This window comes from Clupea harengus, chromosome 19 (assembly GCF_900700415.2).
Source record: "Clupea harengus chromosome 19, Ch_v2.0.2, whole genome shotgun sequence".
In the NCBI taxonomy this organism is placed as follows: domain Eukaryota; kingdom Metazoa; phylum Chordata; class Actinopteri; order Clupeiformes; family Clupeidae; genus Clupea; species Clupea harengus.
The window spans coordinates 13,077,462-13,100,863 of record NC_045170.1 but is presented as its reverse complement, the minus strand read 5'-3'; the positions used below and the strand labels follow the sequence as shown (position 1 = coordinate 13,100,863).

General features: G+C 43.4%; 3 protein-coding genes across 4 annotated transcripts; 1 reads left to right on the top strand and 2 right to left on the bottom strand.

Moving 5' to 3' along the window:
- Positions 1-291: 291 nt before the first annotated feature.
- LOC105892051 (cell division control protein 42 homolog) lies at positions 292-6,263 on the bottom strand. Of its 2 annotated transcripts, none has more exons than XM_012818268.2 (6): positions 6,176-6,263; positions 4,854-4,958; positions 3,008-3,080; positions 2,287-2,396; positions 1,662-1,859; positions 292-1,323 (listed from the first exon to the last, which is right to left on the bottom strand). In XM_012818268.2, the coding sequence occupies exons 2-6, from the start codon at positions 4,956-4,958 to the stop codon at positions 1,234-1,236; spliced, it is 576 nt and encodes a 191-aa protein (XP_012673722.1). In that variant the 5' UTR covers positions 6,176-6,263; the 3' UTR covers positions 292-1,233. The 2 variants fall into 2 exon arrangements, with proteins under 2 accessions (XP_012673722.1, XP_031442053.1); XM_031586193.2 differs by lacking the exon at positions 6,176-6,263 and adding an exon at positions 5,931-6,155.
- Positions 6,264-9,521: 3,258 nt separating this feature from the next.
- eno2 (enolase 2) lies at positions 9,522-18,733 on the top strand. The gene is made up of 12 exons (XM_012818235.2): positions 9,522-9,625; positions 12,056-12,141; positions 12,551-12,646; positions 13,442-13,500; positions 13,983-14,052; positions 14,167-14,300; positions 14,453-14,675; positions 15,067-15,264; positions 15,566-15,767; positions 16,384-16,492; positions 16,646-16,704; positions 17,567-18,733. Exons 2-12 carry the CDS (start codon positions 12,057-12,059, stop codon positions 17,634-17,636), a joined length of 1,305 nt encoding a protein of 434 aa, XP_012673689.1. The 5' UTR covers positions 9,522-9,625; position 12,056; the 3' UTR covers positions 17,637-18,733.
- Positions 18,734-19,493: 760 nt separating this feature from the next.
- tpi1a (triosephosphate isomerase 1a) lies at positions 19,494-23,191 on the bottom strand. Its single transcript, XM_012818230.3, has 7 exons — positions 22,973-23,191; positions 22,189-22,312; positions 21,845-21,929; positions 21,582-21,714; positions 21,107-21,192; positions 20,676-20,763; positions 19,494-20,254 (listed from the first exon to the last, which is right to left on the bottom strand). Exons 1-7 carry the CDS (start codon positions 23,082-23,084, stop codon positions 20,136-20,138), a joined length of 747 nt encoding a protein of 248 aa, XP_012673684.1. The 5' UTR covers positions 23,085-23,191; the 3' UTR covers positions 19,494-20,135.
- Between the last annotated feature and the right edge of the window lie 211 nt (positions 23,192-23,402).

The following is a 23,402-nucleotide window of genomic DNA, read 5'->3' as shown; positions in this document are numbered from 1 at the left end:
CCAACATGGTTTTAAACACTGAAAAGGCTGATTGGAGAATATGATAGATTGGAAGTTCAATGGTCTGAGAGAACATGAAGGGAAGATTTTACAGAACAGAGTTCCACTGGTTACAGAAATAAAACTGTACAACTTTATCTTGTAGAGATAAATACAAGATAGTTTGTAATACAGCACTAGCATTAAGGTTGCCCCTTAAACTCCTGATATATTGCGGGGGGGGGGGGATGACAAACTGTGTATAGTGGTGTGTTGACTGTAATTTGAAATTAACTTTTCAAGCAAAGGGGGTACAGTTAAACAGTATTGTTTTATTACATACATTCCACCATTTCAAACACCTGCTCAAAAATTCTCAAGGTCACCATTGTCACAGAGTCATTATTGCATTCTCATTAATAATCATAACAACAAAATATCGATTAGATTACTGGAGTGGAACAGTTTGTTATGAAAAAAAAAACCTCAGCAATGGAGTGGCACTCAAAATATTGGCACAATATGAAGCAATTCAGTAATATTAAAAATAACAATAAAAATACTCAGGTCTGAAAAAACAAATTGCAAAAAAAACATCCCCGCTGTTTAAAAACAATACTCAAGTTATTATTAATACACCATAATTCTCCACAGCGATCGTAAGAATATAGAGGTTCAGTTCATTTTATTGCCTGCAGGAGGCAGTGAGGAGGTAAGAAGCACTTTTGAGTTCCAGTTTGTTGTTGCAGCTGACACACAAGTAAAATACGCCCACTTCACTGATCGTCTCTTTTTTTTTTTCATTTTGCTTGTTTCTCTGTACTTTCACCACGCCAGTTAGGCCTAGTTAAGGGATGCTGGTGTGTGTGCTTGCGTGCGCTCATGATGTGCATTTTAACAGCTGACTGTTCTGATTAAGTTAGTAATAGCGGAAAAACGACAAAGAAGCGTCGCCGCCATGCCTAGTGCTTTACGCTCTTTGTGGAGAAGTTTTCATTTCCTCGGATGCTGTATATTTAAGGCTATCTCTGAAAAAGACTAGGCAGTTAGTGACAAAGAGCAAACTGGGTAGCTGGCACACAAAAACACCTCACTCTCTTAGTTCGGTTACTCAAGGCACTGGATGAAAAAAAAGAAAAAAGGGTCTATCTCATTCCCTCCCTCTTTTCTTGCCCTCCTCTTTTCTACGTGGTCTACCTGTTCCGATGGTCCACATTCCTGTCCCTGTTTCTCTCTATCTCTACCTGGCTCTGTCTACAACAGTGTGCAGCGCTTCTTGGGCTTGGTTTCTGGGGGCTCCAGGGCGGCCAGGATGGCCTCATCAAACACATTCTTCAGGCCTCTCTGAAGAAATAAAAGAGAAATGAGGACAATAAAAGGAAGGAACCGGAACAGACAAGAAAAAAAGAAAATAAGAAATAAGAAAGAAATACGTAACAAGAAGGAAACGCATGGAATTTACGCCTATTATCTAGACACCTCTGATCAACTCTTAACAACAGCAGAGTTGGGGGTCTGAACTCCTGGTAACCATGACAGGTGAATGATTGTACTGCACCATGGGTGACAGTCAACAAGCAACTCTTTCTTTAAAGGTATTCCTGCACTGTTGAGAACAAAGTCCCAGGCAGATCGAGCCTGAGAGAGGCATGCAAAGACTCTTCTCACTGATTGGGCGTTACCTGGGTGAGGGCAGAGCACTCCACGAATTTGACGGCCCGCAGGTCTCGCGCCAGCTTGTCCCCGCCCTCGGGCGATATGGGGCGCTGCTTGTTCTTAGCCAGTTTCTCCACGGTGTTGCTGTCGTCCCTCAAGTCCACCTGGGTACCAACCAGCAGGAACGGAGTCCGGGGACAGTGGTGCGAGATTTCTGGGACCCACTGCAGGACAGGAGGGGAGAACGTGTGCATTGAGGTGAGAGGACTGAGAGCGAAAAGTGAACATGGTAAGATGACGGCAGAATATCATAAACCGTGCACACCCGAGGAAAAAAAAAAAAACATCTCTGAGAAATGTTAAAAGGTGAGAGACCTTCCCCTTCCCTTAGCATCACATGACTTCACTTCAGACACACACACAGTTCTGTATTTACAGATAAAACACAGAGGCACAGAGATAGCCAGCCAGAAATGAGCGGAGAAGTTATGTCTGTATTCACAGCTGTCTGGATGTGTGATTCAGACTGTGGACTAGCTAGGTGAACACATTTGACCTTAAGACTCCATCATATTGTCATCAAACTCAGGTCAAGCCAAACATCTACACAAAACACTACACGCATGAATATAGACATATTGCGTGACCAACCTTCTCCCGAACGTTCTCAAAGGAGGAGGGTGACACGACAGAGAAACAGACAAGGAAGACGTCAGTCTGGGGATAGCTTAGGGGCCGCAGCCTGTCATAGTCCTCTTGACCTGGGGGGGTAAAAGGACAGGGTGGCAGACACTGAGTTAACACAGCCTGGAGGGACACTCAAAACACATTCAAACACCTGAGACACAAAACTGCCAAAAGACAGAACTTCAGAGGAGAAAAACACTTAATAACTTCTGTTTTTGAACGTCACAAGGTTGTACTGACCACAGTCATTTATACATATAGTAATTCAAAGGACGTGACAAACATGATTGCAAATCTGAAATGAAACAGTTGGCGCATGTTAAGCGACAGCTGACACTTATTATGTGAAGCCAAAGCCTCCATTTTCTCTGCACAGGGGACCACTGACCACTGATATCACATCTAGGAATGCTCTTTTCCAGTGGATAAGGGAGATAACTACATGAAGGGAGTGCCAGTTTACGGGTTCACAAAGTATCCAGTTAACAGATCTGAGCACAAGGCAGTTGGGCTCAGATCAGTACAGTGGTTAAAGGCACAGTATATCTTAGGAAATGATAACTTGTACTGTACAGGGCTCAGCATATTTAAAAACTTCTTGTCAAACACATTTAACAGGTTGCAGTATGTCTGCATTATATTATGACGGTAGTAGGCTCCACTTAGTAGAATGGGTTAGCTTTACCTGCAGTGTCAAACAGACCAAGAGTATACGGCTCCCCACCGATCATTACCGTCACGGCATAGTTATCAAATACCTACAGAGACAGAAAGGAAGAGAAAGAAAGGTTATTCAATATGTTATTCTAGACGGAAAGCAACTCCCTCCCACAATAGAGCAGACAAAAATAAAAAGGAGTGCAAGATGTCCGTCAGCCCGGGCCAGGGTGTAAAGTGACACTCGTGGGCTCTAAAGTCCTCACTTTCACCCTACCAACCCCTCCTCCTCCTCCTACTCCTCGTCTGCCTCGTTCTTTTCCTCCGTTCCCCATTCCGTTGTTCCTCTTCACCCCATAGAGACCTCAGGACAACTCGTTCCCACTTATTCCTCTCCCCTCCGGTGACTTACAAGTGTAAAGTGCAACACCACTGGCTTTATCCAGGAGTGCTACCCAGTTTTTCAGTGTTCACCAGTGAACAGCAGCATGTTAAAAAGACCTTGAGCTGCTCAATACACCATGTTTTCTTTTTTGTTAGTGCTGAATGAGTTTGAATGAATTTCTCTCTTTCTAAAGGAACCTGCTATGGCTGCAGTGTTCTACAGTGCCGTAGTGGTTCCTAGTATGAAACAGAATTATTTAATACACTGTCTACAGTGTTTCATTTTTAACCTCTTCCAAGATGGCCGTTTGTCAGCCATTAATTCGTCGAAAGAGAGAGACAGAGAGAACCCCTGAATCAGCCTGTTCATCGGCCAGCAGGTTTGTGATGATGCAGGCTAACCCTTCCCCTCAAGTCACTCACTTTAATTTACCTTTCCGCTGTAACTGCACACAACTACACACAGGGGATCCATCTCCCCGACTGGAAACAGGCCAGCTCTGCTCTCAAGATTATTGGGGGACAAACCTTTAGTGCACAACACAGCTATTTCTCCTGGTAGTGTGTGTGTGTGTGTGTGTGTGTGTGTGTGTGTGTCTCACAAAACAATCTAAAAGTAATTCGGTTTCAGAAAGTTACATTAGGCTGTTACACTGAAGACCAGGCAGCACTGAGTAAATAAAAAACACAGGCCCTCAATGACTCTACCTTGTCCTCCACTTGACATAATTTAGACTTGTCAGCAGATTCCATCTGTATCTGCGTCGTGTCTATGCTATGCACGGCACGCCCTTGTTCAAATTCACAGTCAAAGTTAAGTGGGGACATTGATGGCAACCTGAAGTAGCCATGAAAGGGACCTCTGTCAAAGCATGATCATCCCTGCCTTAACCTGATTGGCTGAATGCAGGAGTGTGCAGAAGGCTGCGATGCGCCAAGACATGGAGGAAGGCAAAGCAAGTTAAACCCACCTCCACCTGTAACCCAGTACATGTGGTAACATATATCTGCCCTCTCAACACTAAACTACAACATATAAAACCATTACCTCAGGGTGCGTCTAGAAGAATTTCTCTTTAGCCATAGAATGGGCAAAAGTTTCTTAAATGAACAGCTTCCAAGTAAAACAGCAAAGATAGTCAAGTGCATTCATTTTTTCCCTATCATCTCATTACTATGTCTTATCCTATTGGTCCTGTTGTAACTTGCCTTTTGCATAGCTTTTATTCACACACATCTAGACAGAACATGCCACGTCAATGTAGGTTACAGTGCCTCCAAAGTAGTCATACACTTTCGTAATTCTGCCTTCATACAGATCTTTGTCCCACACACAACCACTGCGCTCACTCTCTCTCATCCATGTCCATTTCCTGTTGTCCCTGCCCTGTCCACCTGGTTCCCTCCCTTTCAAGAGGTCCATGGTTCTCCCCTTACCTCTATTCCTCCTCTATTTAGCCCTGCCTTAACATGTTTAGTCTTTCGCTCACCGTGGGCACATATTCTGAGGGGAACTTGTTGGTGGTGTAGGAGATCAGCAGACAGGTCTTCCCCACGGCACCATCGCCCACCACCACACACTTTATGGTCTGCATCTGGATTACAGAGAAAGGGAGAGACAGAATGAAGGGAGACAGGGTGAGACATGAGAGCTTCAGTGCGATTTCAATACAACGGACTGTTAGTGCATAACATGCAGGAAGAATGCCATGCATCTTGATATGTGAATGACGGCAGCACAGACAATGAGCTGTCAGATAGCCTAAACAGGGAGGCAGTGTGAGGTGTTGTTTATTCCATAACATCCCCAGTAGTCCGTGTGACCAGCTAGTTGCTCAACGAAACAAAATACCTGTTAACAGATTAGGGATGAAATGGGCTTCGGGTTCACGTGACTAATGCATTTGAGCAATGTATGGTATTAAAGAAACATAGACCATTCAAAGTCCACTCCCACTGATGTCATAGTCGGTAACACCAGCTAAGGAATATGAGGGCAAATGTTGTCAAAAATGACACAACTCAGAACTACCGAGTGTAAAATGCTGCAAATATAACAAGACATCTTCCTTTACAGCTCATCTTGACATCATCAACAGCTCTCGAACTAGCTAGCTAGCTATCACAACCACAACACAACTTTCAAAGAGAGCAGCTAACATTAACTGTTAGCTAGTGTTAGCTAGCTAACGAGCTATCCCTTGTTTTGATGTTTGAAAACAAAATACAAGTCTCGCTACCGTGAACACCACAGTGGTCCTTGTAACGCCGCAACAAATGGCATGGTTACTATCGAAGATAGTTAAATATGAATGAAAGCTACCTCACCTGCTAACGCTAGATCCCCTCTAAAATGAGTATCAACCTTAACGTTAGCTACAACTGAGTTAATCAACGGAAACGGTAACTATGTTAGCACTTCTGTTAGCCTGTGTTGTAATTCCACGGCACACCACTGTTTAAATTCCACGTTTCCTGTATATATATCATTATTCTTATGAATATAAAAATGTGGGATTTACAACACAGTACATTAAGTTGAGATTCATAAACGATAGTGCTCTCACCGAGAGGCTCTGCTACCCGTCACTTGTCATTAGGTTAGCCTCTAACGTTACTTGCTAGCATGCAACGGTTAGCATAATTTAAGACAATACCAGATAGAAAACAAAAGTATAATAGATAAAGCAGAATTCCTTTTATAGACCAGATAACACAGTTAATGTCACTCGTGTTGTTAAACACACATGAACACTACTTTTTGGCCTTTAAAATCAGTGAAACCAGCAGTATTAAAATTTCAGCCACTCACCGTTTCTGTCAAAAGAGAGGCGTTGTTACATCCGGGAGTTGTGTCGGTGAGAGATCATTCCGGAGTAGGCGTGTCCTTTTGTCGAAAAGCAAACCTTCGGAATTTTGCCAGTGGTAATATTGTAGTTTAATTTTAACACACTTTGATGTTACCAGCTTACATTACTTTTGTGCTATCTAGTATATAATTAAATGGCCGTGTAGGACTAATAGGAATCTTAGTGTTCCCTCCGATTGTTTTCCCTGGTAAAATAGCTTTGCATTCTCTCTAAAAAGTATTGTTAGTGAATGAATACAAAATGAATGTATTGTATTATTGTATCAAATACTTTCTGAGGAAGTTTAAAAGAAGCTTCCATAAAAGTATATCAGACAAAAATGCACATTAGGCTATGTGAGTTAGTCCATCAATATGTCTATGTTGTAAAATGAAATTATAGGTCGGTTTTAGTGTCTATGTGAAGAGTAACTTTTTTGGATGTCCTATAAAACATTTGGCACTGCATTTCAAGTGTGCTGTTGTATGCTAGAGGAACATCTAAACCAGGCATCCTCAAGATGCCAGAGGTGTTAGTACATGTTAAAGTTCATTGACGGCCAGGGCATGTCAAGACAAGGTGGATAAACTGAAAGTCAGAAGCTGCAAGACATTGTATGTATGTGTGTGTGTGTGTGTGTGTGTGTGTGTGTGTGTGTGTGTGTGTGTGTGTGTGTGTGTGTGTGTGTGTGTGTGTGTGTGTGTGTGTGTGTGTGTGTGTGACGTACTTGCCACTGAGATGACGGTGAGGTGAACTGTCAGAGTGGCCTTCTGTCTTTTGGATTTGCCCTGCCCTCTATACCGCCGTATACAAAGGTAGGAACAACATTCAGGATTGTTTGGCACACCCAAAGCCATGTGTGTTAGAAAGTAATATCTTGCACCTTCACTTTAGGTTATTTCTTTGGTTTATAATAGAGCAATGACAATGACAAACGCTTTGGAAATACCATACATACTCCATGAAATAGGCCAGGGTCAAACCCCTACAGATGAGGAGCCAGTATCTTAACTCATGGATCTTAAAAACACCTAAAGCAATTAACTATGAAGCTGTAAGCATGTTGAGTAGCAAAGCAGAAAACCACCTCTTTACTATCAAGCTAGGACATCCAGCTATGTATCAGTCAGTGCTCTGAAATTCAGGCAACAACAAATACTATATCAGACTACAAATCACACCATTATGATTTGTAAAACAATTTGTGTAGAAGGTAGGTTTATCATCATTGCATATCTAAAATGTTTAATTGTTTAATGTTACAAAAGTAAACACTTTGACATTTCTATTTCACAATATTCTGTTCTAACACTGAAATACAATTTCAGATTGATTGAGCCAAATGGCTTGCCCAGGTTTCTGCATTTAAAGCAATTAACCTTGTTTCCATCACCTACCATGACAATGTAGTTGTGCGTTTGGTAGAATATATTTGTTGGAACACATTTTCTCTCTCGTATCCACCTGGCTTTTGCATAAAACTCATTGGTTGATTTTTACAGCCCCTCTCTCTTTCTTCCCCTCTCCATCCTACTGCCCTATCATTTCTCCTGTGCATTTTCATCACCTCACACAACACTGTCTGCAGCCTGAGGCCTCACACACACACACACACACACACACACACACACACACACACACACACACTCACACACACACACACACACTCACACACACACACACACACACACACATTCTCAGTCACACACATAGCACACACACACAGACACACACACATACAGCCCTGGGACAGAGGGCTCCCTTGCCTGTCAGGCTGACTCTGTGTTGCTTACTTTACCCCATTCTATCCTCTTCTCTGTCTCTGAGGTAAGCTGTGAGCTGTGAGTGAGCTGTGTGTTGGTGTGTGTTGGTGTGTGTGTGTGTGTGTGTGTGTGTGTGTGTGTGTGTGTGTGTGTGTGTGTGTGTGTGTGTGTGTGTGTGTGTGAAAACGGACCTACACTACTGTAAAAAGTAAAATGGACTTCATAATCAACAACATTTTAAGGCAGAGATAAGGGAATTCAAAGACGGAGGCTTTGCAAAGAGGCCAGGGACACAGATGGTGGACAGAGGCAGTCTCCCTGTCAATCATCCGTGCCAAAAATACCACCCTTCCATCAATCCCATCAGGCTTTGCATGGAGGCAGCCAAGTGCTGTGCATAACATGCAATTCAGCTGGCTTGTTTTGCCTGGGAGGCAGGCCAGTCCTTCAGCATTGACGCAGCCTGTTGAATGATGAGGTTCAATTTACCTCCTGATGTTCATGAGCCAGTATTCATTCTCTCTCTCTCTCTCTCTTTCTCTCTCTTTCTCTCTCTTTCACTGTATGAATGAATGTATATCTCTCTCTCATGGTGTCAAGGTCAGTGCCACCCTATATAGAAATCCCATTAAACTAGCTCTTTAATTATAGATTAACTCTTACCTCTCGCATGATGGATCTTTCATGAATATCCTCTCATAAACCCTGTAAGTGCTCAGTCAACTGTAGTGGAGTGCATGTTAGCCTGACAGCATTAGATATTATATTTTCGGTGTCACTCTCTCCACAACCCTTCTTATGATCAAGACTCCCCTTGCTTAATTCAACTTGATTGACAGCAAACATGGCACAGACAGCTTGTATGATTGATAGTTGTGTGAAAAGTAGCCTATAATGTCCCCAAAGTGTGTGATGACATATAAAGTACATAAATTATGTGAACCATAGCAAGAGCAAAAATGTTACACACATATTGTCCATACGTCATGTCATACAGTATATCAGTGAAGGAGAGTATAAATGGTGCATTTGGGCCCTGCTCTTGTGCAAATGCACATTTCTATAGAAGAGGTTATGTAACAGTCTATGCTGTGTGCTTGATGCTCTGGTCTGAGGGGCTTCAGAGACCCATTTTCCCTCGGCCCTCCCCTCCACTGCTATTTTTATCCAGCATCCTCGGTGGAGAATGCAGCACCCTCTCTTTTTCTCCTTCCATCAGTCCTCCTGCACCTCTGGCTCCCTCTCATTAATCAGCTCTCTTGACCTACTCCTCCTCCTACCCTCCTATTTCTCCTTCCATCTCCCTCTCCATCCTCTCTCTCACTCCATTACTCTCTCTCTTACTCTCTTACTCCATCTCCATCCTCCCGCCATCCTCTCCTCGCTGTGCTCCCTCCCTCCCTCCCTCCCTTCCTCTCCCTCACTTCACAGCATCTTTCTCTGACTCATCCTTTCATTCCCTCCCCTTCTGTCACGTTTTACTCCCCCTTCTCCGTTTTCCTCCTCTCTGCTCTCTCTCTCTCTCTCACTCACTTTGTGTTTCAACCCCCCCCCTCTCTATTTCTCCTCCTCCTCCTCTTCTCTATTGCTCTCGTTCGCTCCATCCTCCCCGGCAGTCAGAGGCTACACAGAAGCACGCACGGACAGCAGGTAACGACACTTCGCTTCTCCCTTTCCTTGCCTCCCTTCCCTCCTCTTTATGTTATTTATCCTTCTCTCCCAGGTTTCTTTTCTTGCTCTGTCTCTCTGGCTTGCCATGTGTGTAAGTGTGTGTGTGTGTGTGTGTGTGTGTGTGTGTGTGTGTGTGTGTGTGTGTATGTGTGTTTGTGTTATTTCTGGGTTATTTCCCTGCTGCCAGTGCTGCTGTTGCTACTGCCAGAGTGCTGGAAAGGGGGAGGGGGAGATTGGGTGAGTGCTGTAGGCGTGGGTGGAGAGGTGATGCTACAGAACGTGGGGCTGTTAGGCTGTTATGGTGCAAGCTCTCATATGTGTGTGTGTGTGTGTATGTATAAGACTGGGTCTGGCTATGTGAGCCTACTATCATTAGTAGTCTGTCAGCACCTGCTTCTGTCATTGCAAATTGGGGTATCAACCCCTCTCAGGGTATTTCCAATGGTGCATAAAACATGGTGTGTGTGTTTCTAAATAGGTGAGGAGGGAGACATGGGGTTCTGCTGTGAGCATATGCTGTCATGTGAATGTGTATTTGTGTGTGAGAGAGAGTACGGCATGGAGACCGAGAAAGAGGCAGGATAGAGAGAATGCAGTTGTCTGCAATGGGGCATTTTCTTGTGTACTGTATATGTATATGTGTGTGTGTGTGTGTGTGTGTGTGTGTGTGTGTGTGTGTGTGTGTGTGTATGTCTGTGTGCGTTATAGGGCTCGGTGTTTGTGTCAGACAATGTGTGTGTGTTTGTGTTTTGGGTGTGTGTGTGTGCATCTGCGCTTGTGTGTGTGTATCCATGTTCATGAGAGTCTGTGAGGCTATGTCAGCGTGTGTCCAATCTGTGCTCCTTTCGTGCAAAAAACACCCTTCTGTTCGACTGTCTGTCAAACACCAAGTCTCGCTCTCCATTTTTTCCCCTCACTGTTTCTTTTTTTTTCTTGTTGTTCAGCAGCATCACGCCATCTCAGAATTTCTCTCACTTCTTCTGCCGAAAGAGGGGTTCAATAATTTATCTGTCTCAGCCCATCTCTGCTCCCTCTGCACTCCCCACCCTTACCCCTCTCCCTCTCCCTCTCCCTCTCCCTCCTCCCCTCTCCCTCGCTCTCCGCTTGTTTCTGCTGACGATGCGGTGCGGCTGCAGTCCCACATAGGTGGAGAGAAAGTGTGTTCTTCACTCTATTACGTAACCTGCGGCCACATTCATAAACGCACCAAGCTGTGGGGCAGAATGTAAACTAGCTTCTGCTCCTCAATCCCCCCACCACACACACACACACACACACACACACACACACACACACACACACAAATATATACAATGTCCACAGTGATGTCCACCCAACCTTTTGAGGCAGCCGTGAAAGCGCAGCTGACAGTTTGCTGCTGTTGGTGTGTTTTTAAAAATGCAGCCATGGTTTATGGGCTTGGATTTTTAGCCTCTTGCCATGGAGACAGTTTCATGGCTCCCCTGGAGCATCACGCACAGCTGGTTGTGGAATTGTGGGGTATTGTTCACCACAGTCAGTTGACTGATGGCTGATGGCGTCTTAATGATGCCTCTCTCGGTGTTGTGGTCACACACAAATACACACACACACACACACACACACACACACACGGACACAGACAAACACACACACACACACAGAGACACACACAAATATTCACACATTGTACATATAACACTTGGGATGTGTTCTGACACTTTGTGGGTCTGGTTTTGTGCAGCTTTATTTGAGGGATCTTTTTTCTCATTTAGAGTTGAAGCTTTTTAAAAAGTCAAACCATGTTGTACTTGCAAGGCAACCCTGGGGGTGCAGTGCAGTGCACCACCGGCATCACCACACCCTTTTGGGTTTGACGGCTGGCCCCTTGGAGGGAGGTCTGGGGTGGTGCCAGGTCGATGTGAATCACATTACGGAGTCGTTTGAATTGAAAATCTCCCCAAAAGCACCCCTGAATGCGACACCATTTGAAAAGGGCGGTCATTCATGGGCCCCACTCACCATAAATCCAGTCCTGGCATGAGTGGAGTGTTTTATGGGAACCTTTTACTTGATTGGCCTCAGCCCCGGTTCAATAGGTGCAATCTCAAAGAAAAGAGCCTTTTCACGATCATGAAGGACAGGGCTGATAACATCTCCTCTGAGAGAGAAGCACTCCTGTGTAAAACGCCCCCGTGCCTCTGAGCCTGCTGGAGAGAAGGAAAAAAAGACACAAAAATGGTCTTGTCTAGACAGAGCCCAAGAGAGTCTGCAAAGACTGATACGGGATTTGTTCATTTTTCGCTGATGGATCAGAACTTATAATTGCAACCCTTTGTGTCAAAAGACCAAAGAGATGTATTGTACAGCTCAAAGGAAGCCAGAATCTGCACTCTCATTGGTTCACTGTACTGTCTTTCTTTAATACAGGATGTCCATTGTGAGTATCGTTGCCAGGGAGATCCTGGACTCCCGGGGAAACCCCACTGTTGAGGTGGACCTGAGGACTGAGAAAGGTAACTAGAGAAGTGCCTGAAAAAGCCTCTCTGAATAGGCAGCGACTGTGAGCCAGAATAAACCAAAGACAAACTGTCCCCAAAATCTAGCTTCGGATGTATCTCATGTATCACAGAGCTGCAGGTATAATGCAGCACCCGGAAAATAGAGCGAAGTGATTGGACATTATTTTGAGAAAAACACACACAATGCATAAATTCATTCTTTGCTATTTAAATGCACTATCTGACTAGTTCATTTCATTACTGCAGTAGCTTGCTTGACAGCAGACTGCTGTCTCTTACAGAAATGGAATTATAATGAACGCTTAAAAGAATAAAAGATTGCGTCAAGCACTCAGCTTTTTCATCCTCTTGTCCTTCTGTGCGCTTGTCCTTCTCAGTCTGTCTGTCTGTCTCTCTCTGTCAGGTGTTTTCAGGGCTGCCGTGCCCAGTGGAGCATCCACAGGGATCTACGAGGCTCTGGAGCTCCGGGATGGAGACAAAAGCCGCTACATGGGGAAAGGTGAGGTTCCGAGGGTCCATCTGACCATTCTTTGCAGGTCCTGAGGTTTTCACTAGGTTAGAGGGTTGATGCAGAATTTGAATGCACAGAGAAGTGCCTATAGCATGTGCACAAAATAATCCTAAAAAGTAGGATGCACTGGGGATGATTTTGGAAGTTACTGTTAGAGGGCATAATTATTTGTTACAAAAAAGGGAACTTAAAGGAGAACTCTGACATTTGTTAACCTTATTTTCCCATCTTTTTGGATCCAATTGTATACCAGGGACAAAATTCCAAATTGGTCCAGTATTGATTTAGAACACTTTAACTGCCAACTACAAAATGGCTATACAATATAATCATGTGGGGAAAACATCCGTATCAAAGTAAACTGTTTGTTTTTGCAACTCTTAATGTCATTGTAAATGTCTCACAACATGGAAAGGATCCATCGAGACCTGTGTCTATTCACCTCAATAACTGTGAAGAAATTGTAGAAAATTGTCATTAGTTTATCTTTCTCCTGCCGGGTTTGGTCCAGGAGGCTTTCCCCATAGGATTACACCTTTTTTGGCTGTTCTGTGGTTGCCGTTTATAGCATTCGAACTGCCAATTTGTAAAAATTTGGACCCAAAAAGATGGAAAGATATGGCCCCTTTAAGGTTATTTCTCTCTGCAGATGTGTAGCCATACTTACGCCATTACATTTTTCCTCAAGGGTATGTGACACTCTGCTCCTCTTTCATCCAGCATACAGAAATTCTCTCACTCTTTCTCCCCCATCTCTCTCCCGTCTTCCTTTTTTTCTCCCAGGTGTACTTAAGGCTGTCGGTCACATCAATGACACCCTGGGGCCTGCACTCATCGCTTCAGTAGGTGTTGAGCTGGCTGCTTTTTCATTTCTGCCGTGCTGGCAGGTCATGTGCTGGCAGTCCCTAGAAACCTCATACTCAAACACAAGGCTCAGTTTGTTCTCAAACCATCTGCTATTGATCTCTACAGCATATAAAAAGATCTTTTGTAAGGACACAGGAAGGAACAAGCAAGCAAATCCATATTGCACCCGATAAATAAACAAACAAATAAATAAATACACAAACATTGAGCGACATATTGTCAATGACGCCTAATAACTCTGTGTGTTAGTCTGCATGCCTTTGTGTATGACTGGTCAATGCCGTGAGGGCAAATCACCATGCATTCATGTAAAACTGATCCCTTGTCGAAGCGTCGAAGACAACGAGAAAATGGTTCTGTGTATTGATTAGCTCATAGGCACCATTAGTCATAGTCATCATTGATTCAAATTGATTGATTTGTTGTTGGTGAGCATCACGACCTGGTTCTTTCTTAGGGTATCAGTGCGGAGGAACAAGAGAAATTGGACAACCTGATGCTAGAGATGGATGGCACAGAAAACAAGTGTGAGTGCTCGATCAATAGAAACTATTCTGTCATATGTTCTTTCCAGCACTGTGAAAGTCATAGACATAACCATTGGTACAGTACACTCTGTTATCCTTCTACCCCCAAAACAGCTCAGTTTGGTGCTAATGCCATCTTGGGCATCTCACTAGCCATTTGTAAGGCTGGTGCAGCAGAGAAAGGTGTCCCCCTGTATCGTCATATCGCTGACCTGGCAGGGAACACAGAACTAGTGCTGCCAGTTCCAGTAAGCACCTCGCTTCCACAAAACACTCATTCTCATCAACATATAAATCTATAATGATCAGGAACATGCTCTTTTCTAAAGTATGCATTGTCTACTGAGAAAACACATGGAACGCATTAATTTCACAACACATCAACTCTCTTTCTCTTAAGGCTTTTAATGTCATAAATGGAGGCTCTCATGCCGGGAATAAGCTGGCCATGCAGGAGTTCATGGTGCTTCCGGTTGGGGCCGAGTCGTTCCGTGATGCGCTGCGAATCGGTGCAGAGTTGTATCACACCCTGAAGGCCGTCATCAAAGACAAGTATGGCCAGGATGCCATCAATGTGGGCGATGAGGGTGGCTTCGCACCCAACATCCTGGAGAACAGTGAAGGTATAATGCTTTGTTATGCTTGTGTGTGTGTGTGTGTGTGTGTGGATTTAAAGTGTGTACAACCTCTTGTGGATCTTGTACAACCTCTTGTGTAAGTATGTACAACCTCATAAGTGGATCATTGTAATTGAAAGTAGTGTTAAAAATAGGCGCTAGGTTGAAAGGTAAATCCTGTTAATTTCAGTGAAATGATCATGGTAAACACCTGGCCTAAGTCCACATAAGTCTTTGGTTGATGTTTTCTTGACTGATACAGAATGCAAATACATCATAGAGCTTTCAATTGGTGACACAAAACATGTCATCCTTCACAATAAAGAGGCTCTAAATGGTCTAAAATTCTGTATCTGTGTATCCATCTGAGTCTCAACCTTCACTCATTCTCTCGCAGCTCTTGAGCTCCTGAAAACAGCCATAGAGAATGCTGGCTTCACGGATAAGATTGTTATTGGAATGGATGTGGCCGCCTCAGAGTTCTACCGCGAGGGGAAGTATGACCTGGACTTTAAGTCTCCGCCCGACCCTGAGAGACATATCAGCGGAGAGGAGCTCTCTGAAATCTACCAGGGCTTCGTCAATGACTACCCAGGTAAGGCGTTTGCCTGTGGCCATCCAGTTAAGCAGAGCATGGATGGTTATTCTTTGAGCATTTAAAGAGTGGCTTTGGTGACCTTGGTCAAGGACAAGCTCCCCTAGCCTAGACCATTTCAATGATTCAAAGCTGAGTAAGAGAAACTACAATAACCAGAGACCAGAAGTCAAGTCAAATGCAGTATTTGCTGCACCATTGGAATCTAATCTGGATTTTAGGCATAGTGCAAACATGGCTACATGCTAGGGTTGCTAGCTTCTCCTCATCTCCCCACTTCTCCTTAACCTTCTCCCCCCAGTGGTGTCCATCGAGGACCCCTTCGACCAGGACGACTGGGCAGCGTGGACACAACTCACGGCCTCCGTGGGGATCCAGGTTGTCGGGGACGACTTGACGGTAACCAACCCAAAGAGGATAGAGAAGGCTGCAGAGGAGCGTGCCTGCAACTGCCTGCTGCTCAAGGTCAACCAGATCGGCTCCGTGACCGAGGCCATTCAAGCGTAAGGACAGCTAGAGGTCATTCACCACAAACCCAAACAGCCATACTCTCATTATTCATTCATTATTATTTTGTTATGTATTGTTGTAATGTGTTATTCATTTTGTGGGCTATGTATTACTTTTTAAAATCCATATTTATTTTCTTCATTTTGCTTTTATTTTCAATTCATCAAATGTGACTTACCAGACAGGCTATATACAGTCGAACTGTGTGGACACAGGAATACACTTGAAAGAAGGTGCCTAATACAAGTATGAGATGTTTTTGTCTCCAAATTCTATGTTTGTATGACAATGTTGTTTACATTTCAAATGATAGATGTTGGCCTGGTCTATGAACAGAGGTAAAAAGATTCATGTTTACAAAAAAATTGATTTGTGTTGTTCCTACACTGAGCCAGTACTTCTCACTCATGAGTGCCAAATACAGGCAGTAGGTTCAACTTCATTGACTGACTGGTGATGAACATTTCCCGAAAGATCTGATAAAAAAAAAAACCATCCTTGATTTGTTTATTTTTGTGTTTGTTATGTCCAAAGATTTTCATCCCACTAATTGTCTCTCTCTGTCTGTCTGTCTGTCTGTCTATCTGTCTGTGCGTCCGTCTGTCACAGGTGTAAGCTTGCTCAAGCCAATGGATGGGGGGTTATGGTCAGCCATCGTTCTGGAGAGACAGAAGACACCTTCATCGCTGACCTGGTGGTGGGACTCTGCACTGGACAGGTACAGACAAATGCACACACACACACACACACACACACACACACACACACACTCTCCCAAACACGCTATAAAACAGAAATGTGCCCTTTTATGCTTAACATATCCCTTTTGTATTTCTTTCATCCATTTTACACTCCTTTTTTCCAATCTCAGATCAAAACTGGTGCTCCTTGTAGATCTGAACGACTGGCCAAGTACAACCAGTTGATGAGGTAAGAGCTTTTACCACACAGTTAAATGTTACATTCCCCATTCAGAGATTATTAGAGACTAGAAAATATTGATGTTCCAGTATCCAGAGTAAAGCACAGCCAGCGAAACTAGGAATCAATATTGAGTGAAAATGTTATTTCTCTTTCTATATTTAACACACAAGCAAGCACACATTAACATATTGTGGTATACGCTGAGTCAATACAATATAGTGCTTCACTTGTTCCTTGTTTACTTTTTCATTAGTGTATGCCTCCATGCCGAATTTAAACCATACTGATTCATTTTAATATATTACTGTGTGTTTATTACTCTCAGAATCTGTGCACATGTTTGACCTGTAATGATAGAGGCTTTTGGTTTTTCCAGTGCTAACTGGCTTTTGTAAATCTGTGGTTAGGCACTCCATACAGGCCAGTCCATTCTATGAAAGGGTGATACACAGTATGCAGCAAACATTTAATCCAGGTTATTGACTGACAGAAGTCTCTAGAAACTTGCAGATTTGCAGTACAGTGGCCTTCTAAGCAAGGGCAGAATAAATGGCCTTCCTGACAGGCTGAGTAACTGGCATCATAGGCCCATTACAGCCACAATGTCATTGTCACCCCACAAGCGTCAGCCAGTGAGATCGAGCCTCACACTGTGATCAGCTAAGGCTAATCCAATAGAGCTCTTAAACCAGCAGGCTAGGGAGGGGCTGTAAGCCAATCAGAGGCCTGAACCTGTGCCATGCGTGTGCATGCGTCAGGTATATAAACTGAGCGAGTGTTTGACATTGGCCTTCTCATTTAATGGTCATCGGTTGTTTGACGATGGTCATGGGGAAAAAAATACCTTATTTGGTGTTCTTTGTTTCAGGATTGAGGAGGAGCTGGGTGACCAGGCTCGTTTTGCTGGCCACAATTTCAGAAACCCCAGCGCCCTGTGAGACTGACACTTCTGCACAGACCCACAGAAAGAGAGACAGAAAGAGAGACAGAAAGAGAGACAGACAGAGAGACAGACAGACAGACAGACAGACAGACAGACAGACAGACAGACAGACAGACTGACTGACTGACTGACTGACTGACATACAGACGATATGCACAGGACAGCCATGACAAATTGACTGAGACCAACCAACAGGACATAATGCACTAAACAAAATAAGGACACGGGGATAGGGTGCAAGATAAGCATATATAGTATAAGACTAGACTGCAAGATCACTCATAAAAAAGTAATAATTATAATAAAAGTAATAATAATTATCACATTAATAAAAGAACATATATAACATATATATAATAATTTTGACAAATGAAACCACTGCTGTAGAGTATAAACTAAATTAGAAATGAACCAAGTAGTACAAGTAGACCCTCTTAGAAAATACCCTGATAACAACTTAGACAAGGCAACTGACCGACATACACTGACTGCAATTTGAGACAGAATATAGACGACGCACAAATGAACAGAGGAATACTGTGAATCGATAGAATGAAGGTGCACACTGACAAACTATTGTACTGTAGATATGAAGCCTGAAGCACAAAAAAATTATAAAAGCGAGGATTGAAGGTCTTGTGGTGCAACACATCAAATGACTGGACACACACACTTACAGTCTGACACACACGCGCACACACACACACATTTACACAGACACAGCTACACAACATGTAGCACACAGTCTCACCCTCTGTCACCTGTGAAAGACACACACACATACACACGTTCACAACTGCACTTTTTTCTCCTATTTTCCTCTCTGTCGATTGCAATTGCATCACTGTTTTTCCTGTTCTTTTTCATGTCCCCCTTCTCTTCTCCTCGTTGCTATTGCTATGATTGACTTGGCCTGTCCCTCCATGCTTGTTCCACTTCCCTCCCCCCCCAACAACCTCCTTTTCATTGTTTATCTACCTGTAGAATCACTGTGGTTTGAAAAAAAAGAGAAGATTTTAAGAAAATCTGTAAATGAAGCGAACATTAAATTATGCCATCAATAAAACATTTTCATCATTTACTTCAACCACACAAAGACTATCCGTGTGTTTATTTGTCTGTGAAAAGAGCAATTGCATGCGTGTGTGGGTGGCTAGGATGAAACACTGTTCTACCGTCTTATCAGTCTTTTTTTACAGAGAAAAGGCGCATTTGTTGAGCATATACTGATGTTAGTGTAATATGTGTCATTCTATACAGGGTGGATACCTTTGTGGTATTTTAAACGATATTAAAGTTAAATCGGTGGAAACCTTTAAACGTGCACTTAAGACATACCTCTTTAATCTCGCCTATCGCTTGCTTAATATTTATCTGTTTATTTATCTCTGGAAAATCTGTGTCTGTTTACAAGTGTTTGTAAACCTCGCCTGATTCGATTTGAAATCCTCTGGAGGTGTTAAAATGAATGCATTTCCTGAATGGTAAATTAAATGCATGTCATTTCTCAGTGAGGGGTAACAGCACTGCTCCAGCAAGATCTCACTGTTCCAACTGGCAGTGCAGTTCTCCAAATTAGTCACAAGAGGGGGACCACTCTAGATCGACCGTGACCCTCCTTGTCCATATAGATTAGCTGTCATTTCTGAATAACAATACTTTTTGCTCTTACTATGTTAGAGTAACAACATGTGCATCAAAGCAAGAGATGTGGACAATCCCAGCATAAGTATTTACAATATGTGGTTGGTGTAATATACCATAATCATTTCCCTTTGTAATACAAACTACTTTTGTTTCAGGCCCAAAGTGTATCTAAAGTTCTCACAAAATAAACAGGATTACAGCAGAGTGGACTAAACCATTTATTTCCAGTAGTTAGTCAGGTGATGTAGTCTTTGGCAGCCACTGGCTGGTTAGTGACAGACACGTGATTTGTCCAGTAACAGGGTAAATTTGCTTCAGTGTCAGAGTGATTTCAGTGATTAAACATACAATAAACTAGAGGACACATACCCATACTGCTGACATACATGTACATACAGATAACTCTGCATGCACAGACCCTGTTTAGATACCTCCCATTATGTCAGCAAATAAATAGTTCACAGATTGTCCAGGTGTAAGGTAGCACTCTCATTACATCACATAGCATCTACAGAACTGTTCCACAATAAAATCCCTGACTGTGCTATACATTTACATCTAATTATATTTAGTCAGTAAATTATATATTTGCGGTGGGACTTTTACTGCGGAAGAGTCTTAGATCTAGAATGCAGCACTATACACTGGTGTTAAAACTCCAGCTGTCGTATCTAGAAGAGGACAAAATGAAGCACACACCATTAGACACACATAAACACGCATACACATGCACACAAACCCAAAAGACACAGGCATAGACAGAGTGGGCAGTGATGTATGTGTGCCATGTCTGGACCCGGTCATTATAGTGCAGCCTGAGGGAACCTCCGCTCGTGGTCCTTGTTGTCTACGCACGCGCGTTGATAATATCAACAAATTCGGGCTTCAGGGAGGCCCCGCCCACAAGGAAGCCATCCACATCTGGCTGGGAGGCCAGCTCCTTGCAGTTGCCCCCGGTAACAGAACCTGAGATAAAGAAACAAAAGTAAGAGAGAGAAAGAGGTTTAATTAACGCATCAATAGCAGGTTGATGTAAGTCGCTAAATGTGGTTTCAGTAAACAAGTTGAATGAAGTTGAAATAATTTTGAGGTACGTTTCTGGATAAAAAAAAAGATCCTAACCACTGTTGTTCTGTGTTTTTTTTTCTCTTCTTTTTTATGATGCAGTTTTACTTGCTGATTATGTAGCACATATATCTGCTACTGACGCAGGGCTGGGCGCCGGATATGTCTAAGACAATCCATCATATATTATAATCCAGAACATTTTAATGTCTACATATAATCTTTTTCAGGATTTAAAAAAGCTACAAGTTCTTGCAACAGCAGTATATAAACTAGTATACAAATCAATTAGATGGGGATTTGGAGTTTGCTCCTAGCTGACCTCCGTAAAGGATGCGGACGGAGTCGGCCACAGCATCGGAGATATTGGCCCTAATCCACTCCCTCAGCTTCTCGTGCACCTCCTGAGCCTGAGACGAAACAAACATGGATAGCACTTAGCACTAAGAAAACAACAATAACAACAACAGCATTTCTTTGACTGAATGTCTTTGCGGAAATATGGCAGTAATAAGAGAAAATTGCAAATCATTGAATTTGTCCAATCACAAGATCACAAAATCCTGGAGGTACTGCAAGCAGATCTACACATAACAAAGTAGTATCTGTAACAATTAAACATAGTACACTTCCTGCAAGTAGAAAAACCTTAACAAAATATACATTTTCTCTAAGGCCTAAGAGCAGCATGATGATAAGGCGTTGGCAAAAGGGTCCACACCAGGGTTTGGGCCACTGCCAGCTGAGTCCTACCTGTTCAGGTGTGGCTGTCTTCCCCGTGCCGATAGCCCACACTGGCTCATAGGCCAGCACCACCTTGGCCCAGTCCTTCACATTATCTGTAGTACAGCACAGGTGACACAACAATAACAGAATTATCGTAACAGGGTATAATAGCGGCATGCGTGTGTTATCGGCTACGTTTGCGTTGTCATGTTATCTATTAATTAACTTGGCATATCGATTGTTTAACAGACTGGCCGATTGTTTAACAAACTGGCCGACAACCGATGCAGCTACGCTACGTACCTTAATGGCATGTTCTCTTCATTTAGTAGCGGTTATGAGTGTTTTAATGACATCCTTGTAAATATCATACACTTTAGGTGATTACACAGCCTTACATCACCATATTATTGCACCATCTCCTGGTTCTCCACACAGCTAAATACGCAGGTATCACTGGATGTAGAGGTATGAACAAATTGTGTTAAAGTGTAGTGGTTACCTGCAATGACTTTAGTCTGTGCATAGACAACTTCCTCTGTCGTCCCAGCCTCTCTCTCCTCCAGCTTCTCACCGATGCAAGCGATCACTGACAGGTCATTCTCCAGAGCATGGGCCACCTTCTGACCAATCAGCTGAAAGAGACAACCCCATCATAGCACCAGGAAGCACACAGAGGTGAGACGTCACAGAAACAGGGGGAATACATTGACATTAGGTTTTCACTCATCATCTCAGAATATCAGCGAGCACAGAGCTCCGTACCTCGTCACCCTCCCCAAAAACATGGCGCCTCTCGGAGTGGCCCAGAATGACCCAGTCGATACCACAGTCTTTAATCATGGCTGGGCTGAAGAGGGGAGCAAAAGAGACCGAGTGTGAGGAGAATAATAGATGACAGAGAAAAAAAAAAAAGAGAGAGAGAGAGAGAGCACAAATGCAGGACAGTGAGAGAGCTTAATAATGTAAGAGGAAGGGGCACAGAACACTAGCAGAGATTCAGACAAGGAGCAAAACAGACAGAAGATAGAAAAGGATGGAAGGAAGAGCGAAAGAGACAGAGACTGCCATTGTCATTTTGAAATGGGAGAGGAATGAGCCATTGGTACCTGATCTCTCCGGTGAAAGCCCCCTTGGCAACCTTGTAACAGTTCTGTGCAGCAACTCCAATTTTGGGGTCTAAGTTGGCTCTGGCAAAGTCCAAGTAAATGGTTGGAGCTCCACATACCACCTCTATTTAGAAGAATAAAGACAGTTTATCAGATTGAGTGCTACATACAACTGAAAATTAATTAATTCATTCACCCCCCCCCCCAATGGTATATAATTTACATAACCAGACTAGTCTCAGGTAATTTATGACATTTGGGCATTCATTTTAATTAGGCCAACTGCATGGTAAATGGTGTCTGGCTATTTCGTAAACTGGCAGACAACATTAAGGTATACAGTAGGTATGGCCTTCGATATACACTAGAAGTAGTAGTTCGACAGTGCTCGGTAAGAAATGTAATTCCACCTAACCGGTAAGTAGCAACTTTTCACTAAGCTGCTGTTGACAGTTATATCTATGAAGTTATATTTGGTCGGGCGCGGTATTCGGGCACGCAGGTGTCCTCGGAAAGCCTACTGCCGATCCGTCTCCCAGTGCGGATGCCCAATGTCAAAGTGTCACAAGTGAGGGCGGACATGAGTAACCGGGGCCTCCTTCCATTTCCCTAACTTCTGCGTCAACTGTGACTAAAGTACGGGTTATCATCAGGTGACTGCAGCCATTCTATCGTTAGTGCATATCTGCACGTAGGACTTCACTACGTGGATGGGCCACCGCAGGGATGAGAGAGGCTATATTTGGACTGCAGCGCAACTAACAATATGCGAAAGTTACGTTACCTGTTTCATCATGAAGCGCAGCCGTATTGAGCGTGGTGATGAGGTCTCCCAGGCTCTTCTTATCGCCATTCATCTTCCAGTTTCCACCAACGAAGAATTTTCTTGCTGCCATTTTTATGTTAAAGGTATAGAGTTTTGAAAGAGACAGGCTTTACAGTGATACACCAGCGGCTGCGCACTCAGAGCTTCTACAGAGCGGAATCACGGGACATGTTAACGCCTTCTCGATTCCATTTCTCTCGTTCTATTGGCGGCAGAATGTAGCTATCTTCCCCAGCATCCTTCCGCGCAAGGCGGGGTTTGAGGCCACTCAGCCAATTAGAGTTGAGTGCTTTGAGCTCTGCCTTTCACGTGTTCGTAGTTCCATACCATGGAGGTGTTGTAGTTCCATGCAGGTAAGGCTTCTATTGGGTGTGACTCAATATAATTA

What these genes read in the sequence shown, in the direction of transcription:
- LOC105892051 (XM_012818268.2), bottom strand. Translation starts at nt 4,958, where the DNA reads ATGCAGACCATAAAGTGTGTGGTGGTGGGCGATGGTGCCGTGGGGAAG. An exon ending in TTGAGAACGTTCGGGAGAAG is followed by an intron (nt 1,860 to 2,286) that starts GTTGGTCACGCA and finishes CCTGTCCTGCAG; the next exon opens with TGGGTCCCAGAAATCTCGCA. An exon ending in AGTGCTCTGCCCTCACCCAG is followed by an intron (nt 1,324 to 1,661) that starts GTAACGCCCAAT and finishes TTATTTCTTCAG; the next exon opens with AGAGGCCTGAAGAATGTGTT.
- eno2 (XM_012818235.2), top strand. Translation starts at nt 12,057, where the DNA reads ATGTCCATTGTGAGTATCGTTGCCAGGGAGATCCTGGACTCCCGGGGA. An exon ending in GGCCTGCACTCATCGCTTCA is followed by an intron (nt 13,501 to 13,982) that starts GTAGGTGTTGAG and finishes GTTCTTTCTTAG; the next exon opens with GGTATCAGTGCGGAGGAACA. An exon ending in CTTCGTCAATGACTACCCAG is followed by an intron (nt 15,265 to 15,565) that starts GTAAGGCGTTTG and finishes TTCTCCCCCCAG; the next exon opens with TGGTGTCCATCGAGGACCCC.
- tpi1a (XM_012818230.3), bottom strand. Translation starts at nt 23,084, where the DNA reads ATGGCAGCAAGAAAATTCTTCGTTGGTGGAAACTGGAAGATGAATGGC. An exon ending in GCTTTCACCGGAGAGATCAG is followed by an intron (nt 21,930 to 22,188) that starts GTACCAATGGCT and finishes TCCCCTCTTCAG; the next exon opens with CCCAGCCATGATTAAAGACT. An exon ending in CGTCCGCATCCTTTACGGAG is followed by an intron (nt 20,255 to 20,675) that starts GTCAGCTAGGAG and finishes TCTTTATCTCAG; the next exon opens with GTTCTGTTACCGGGGGCAAC.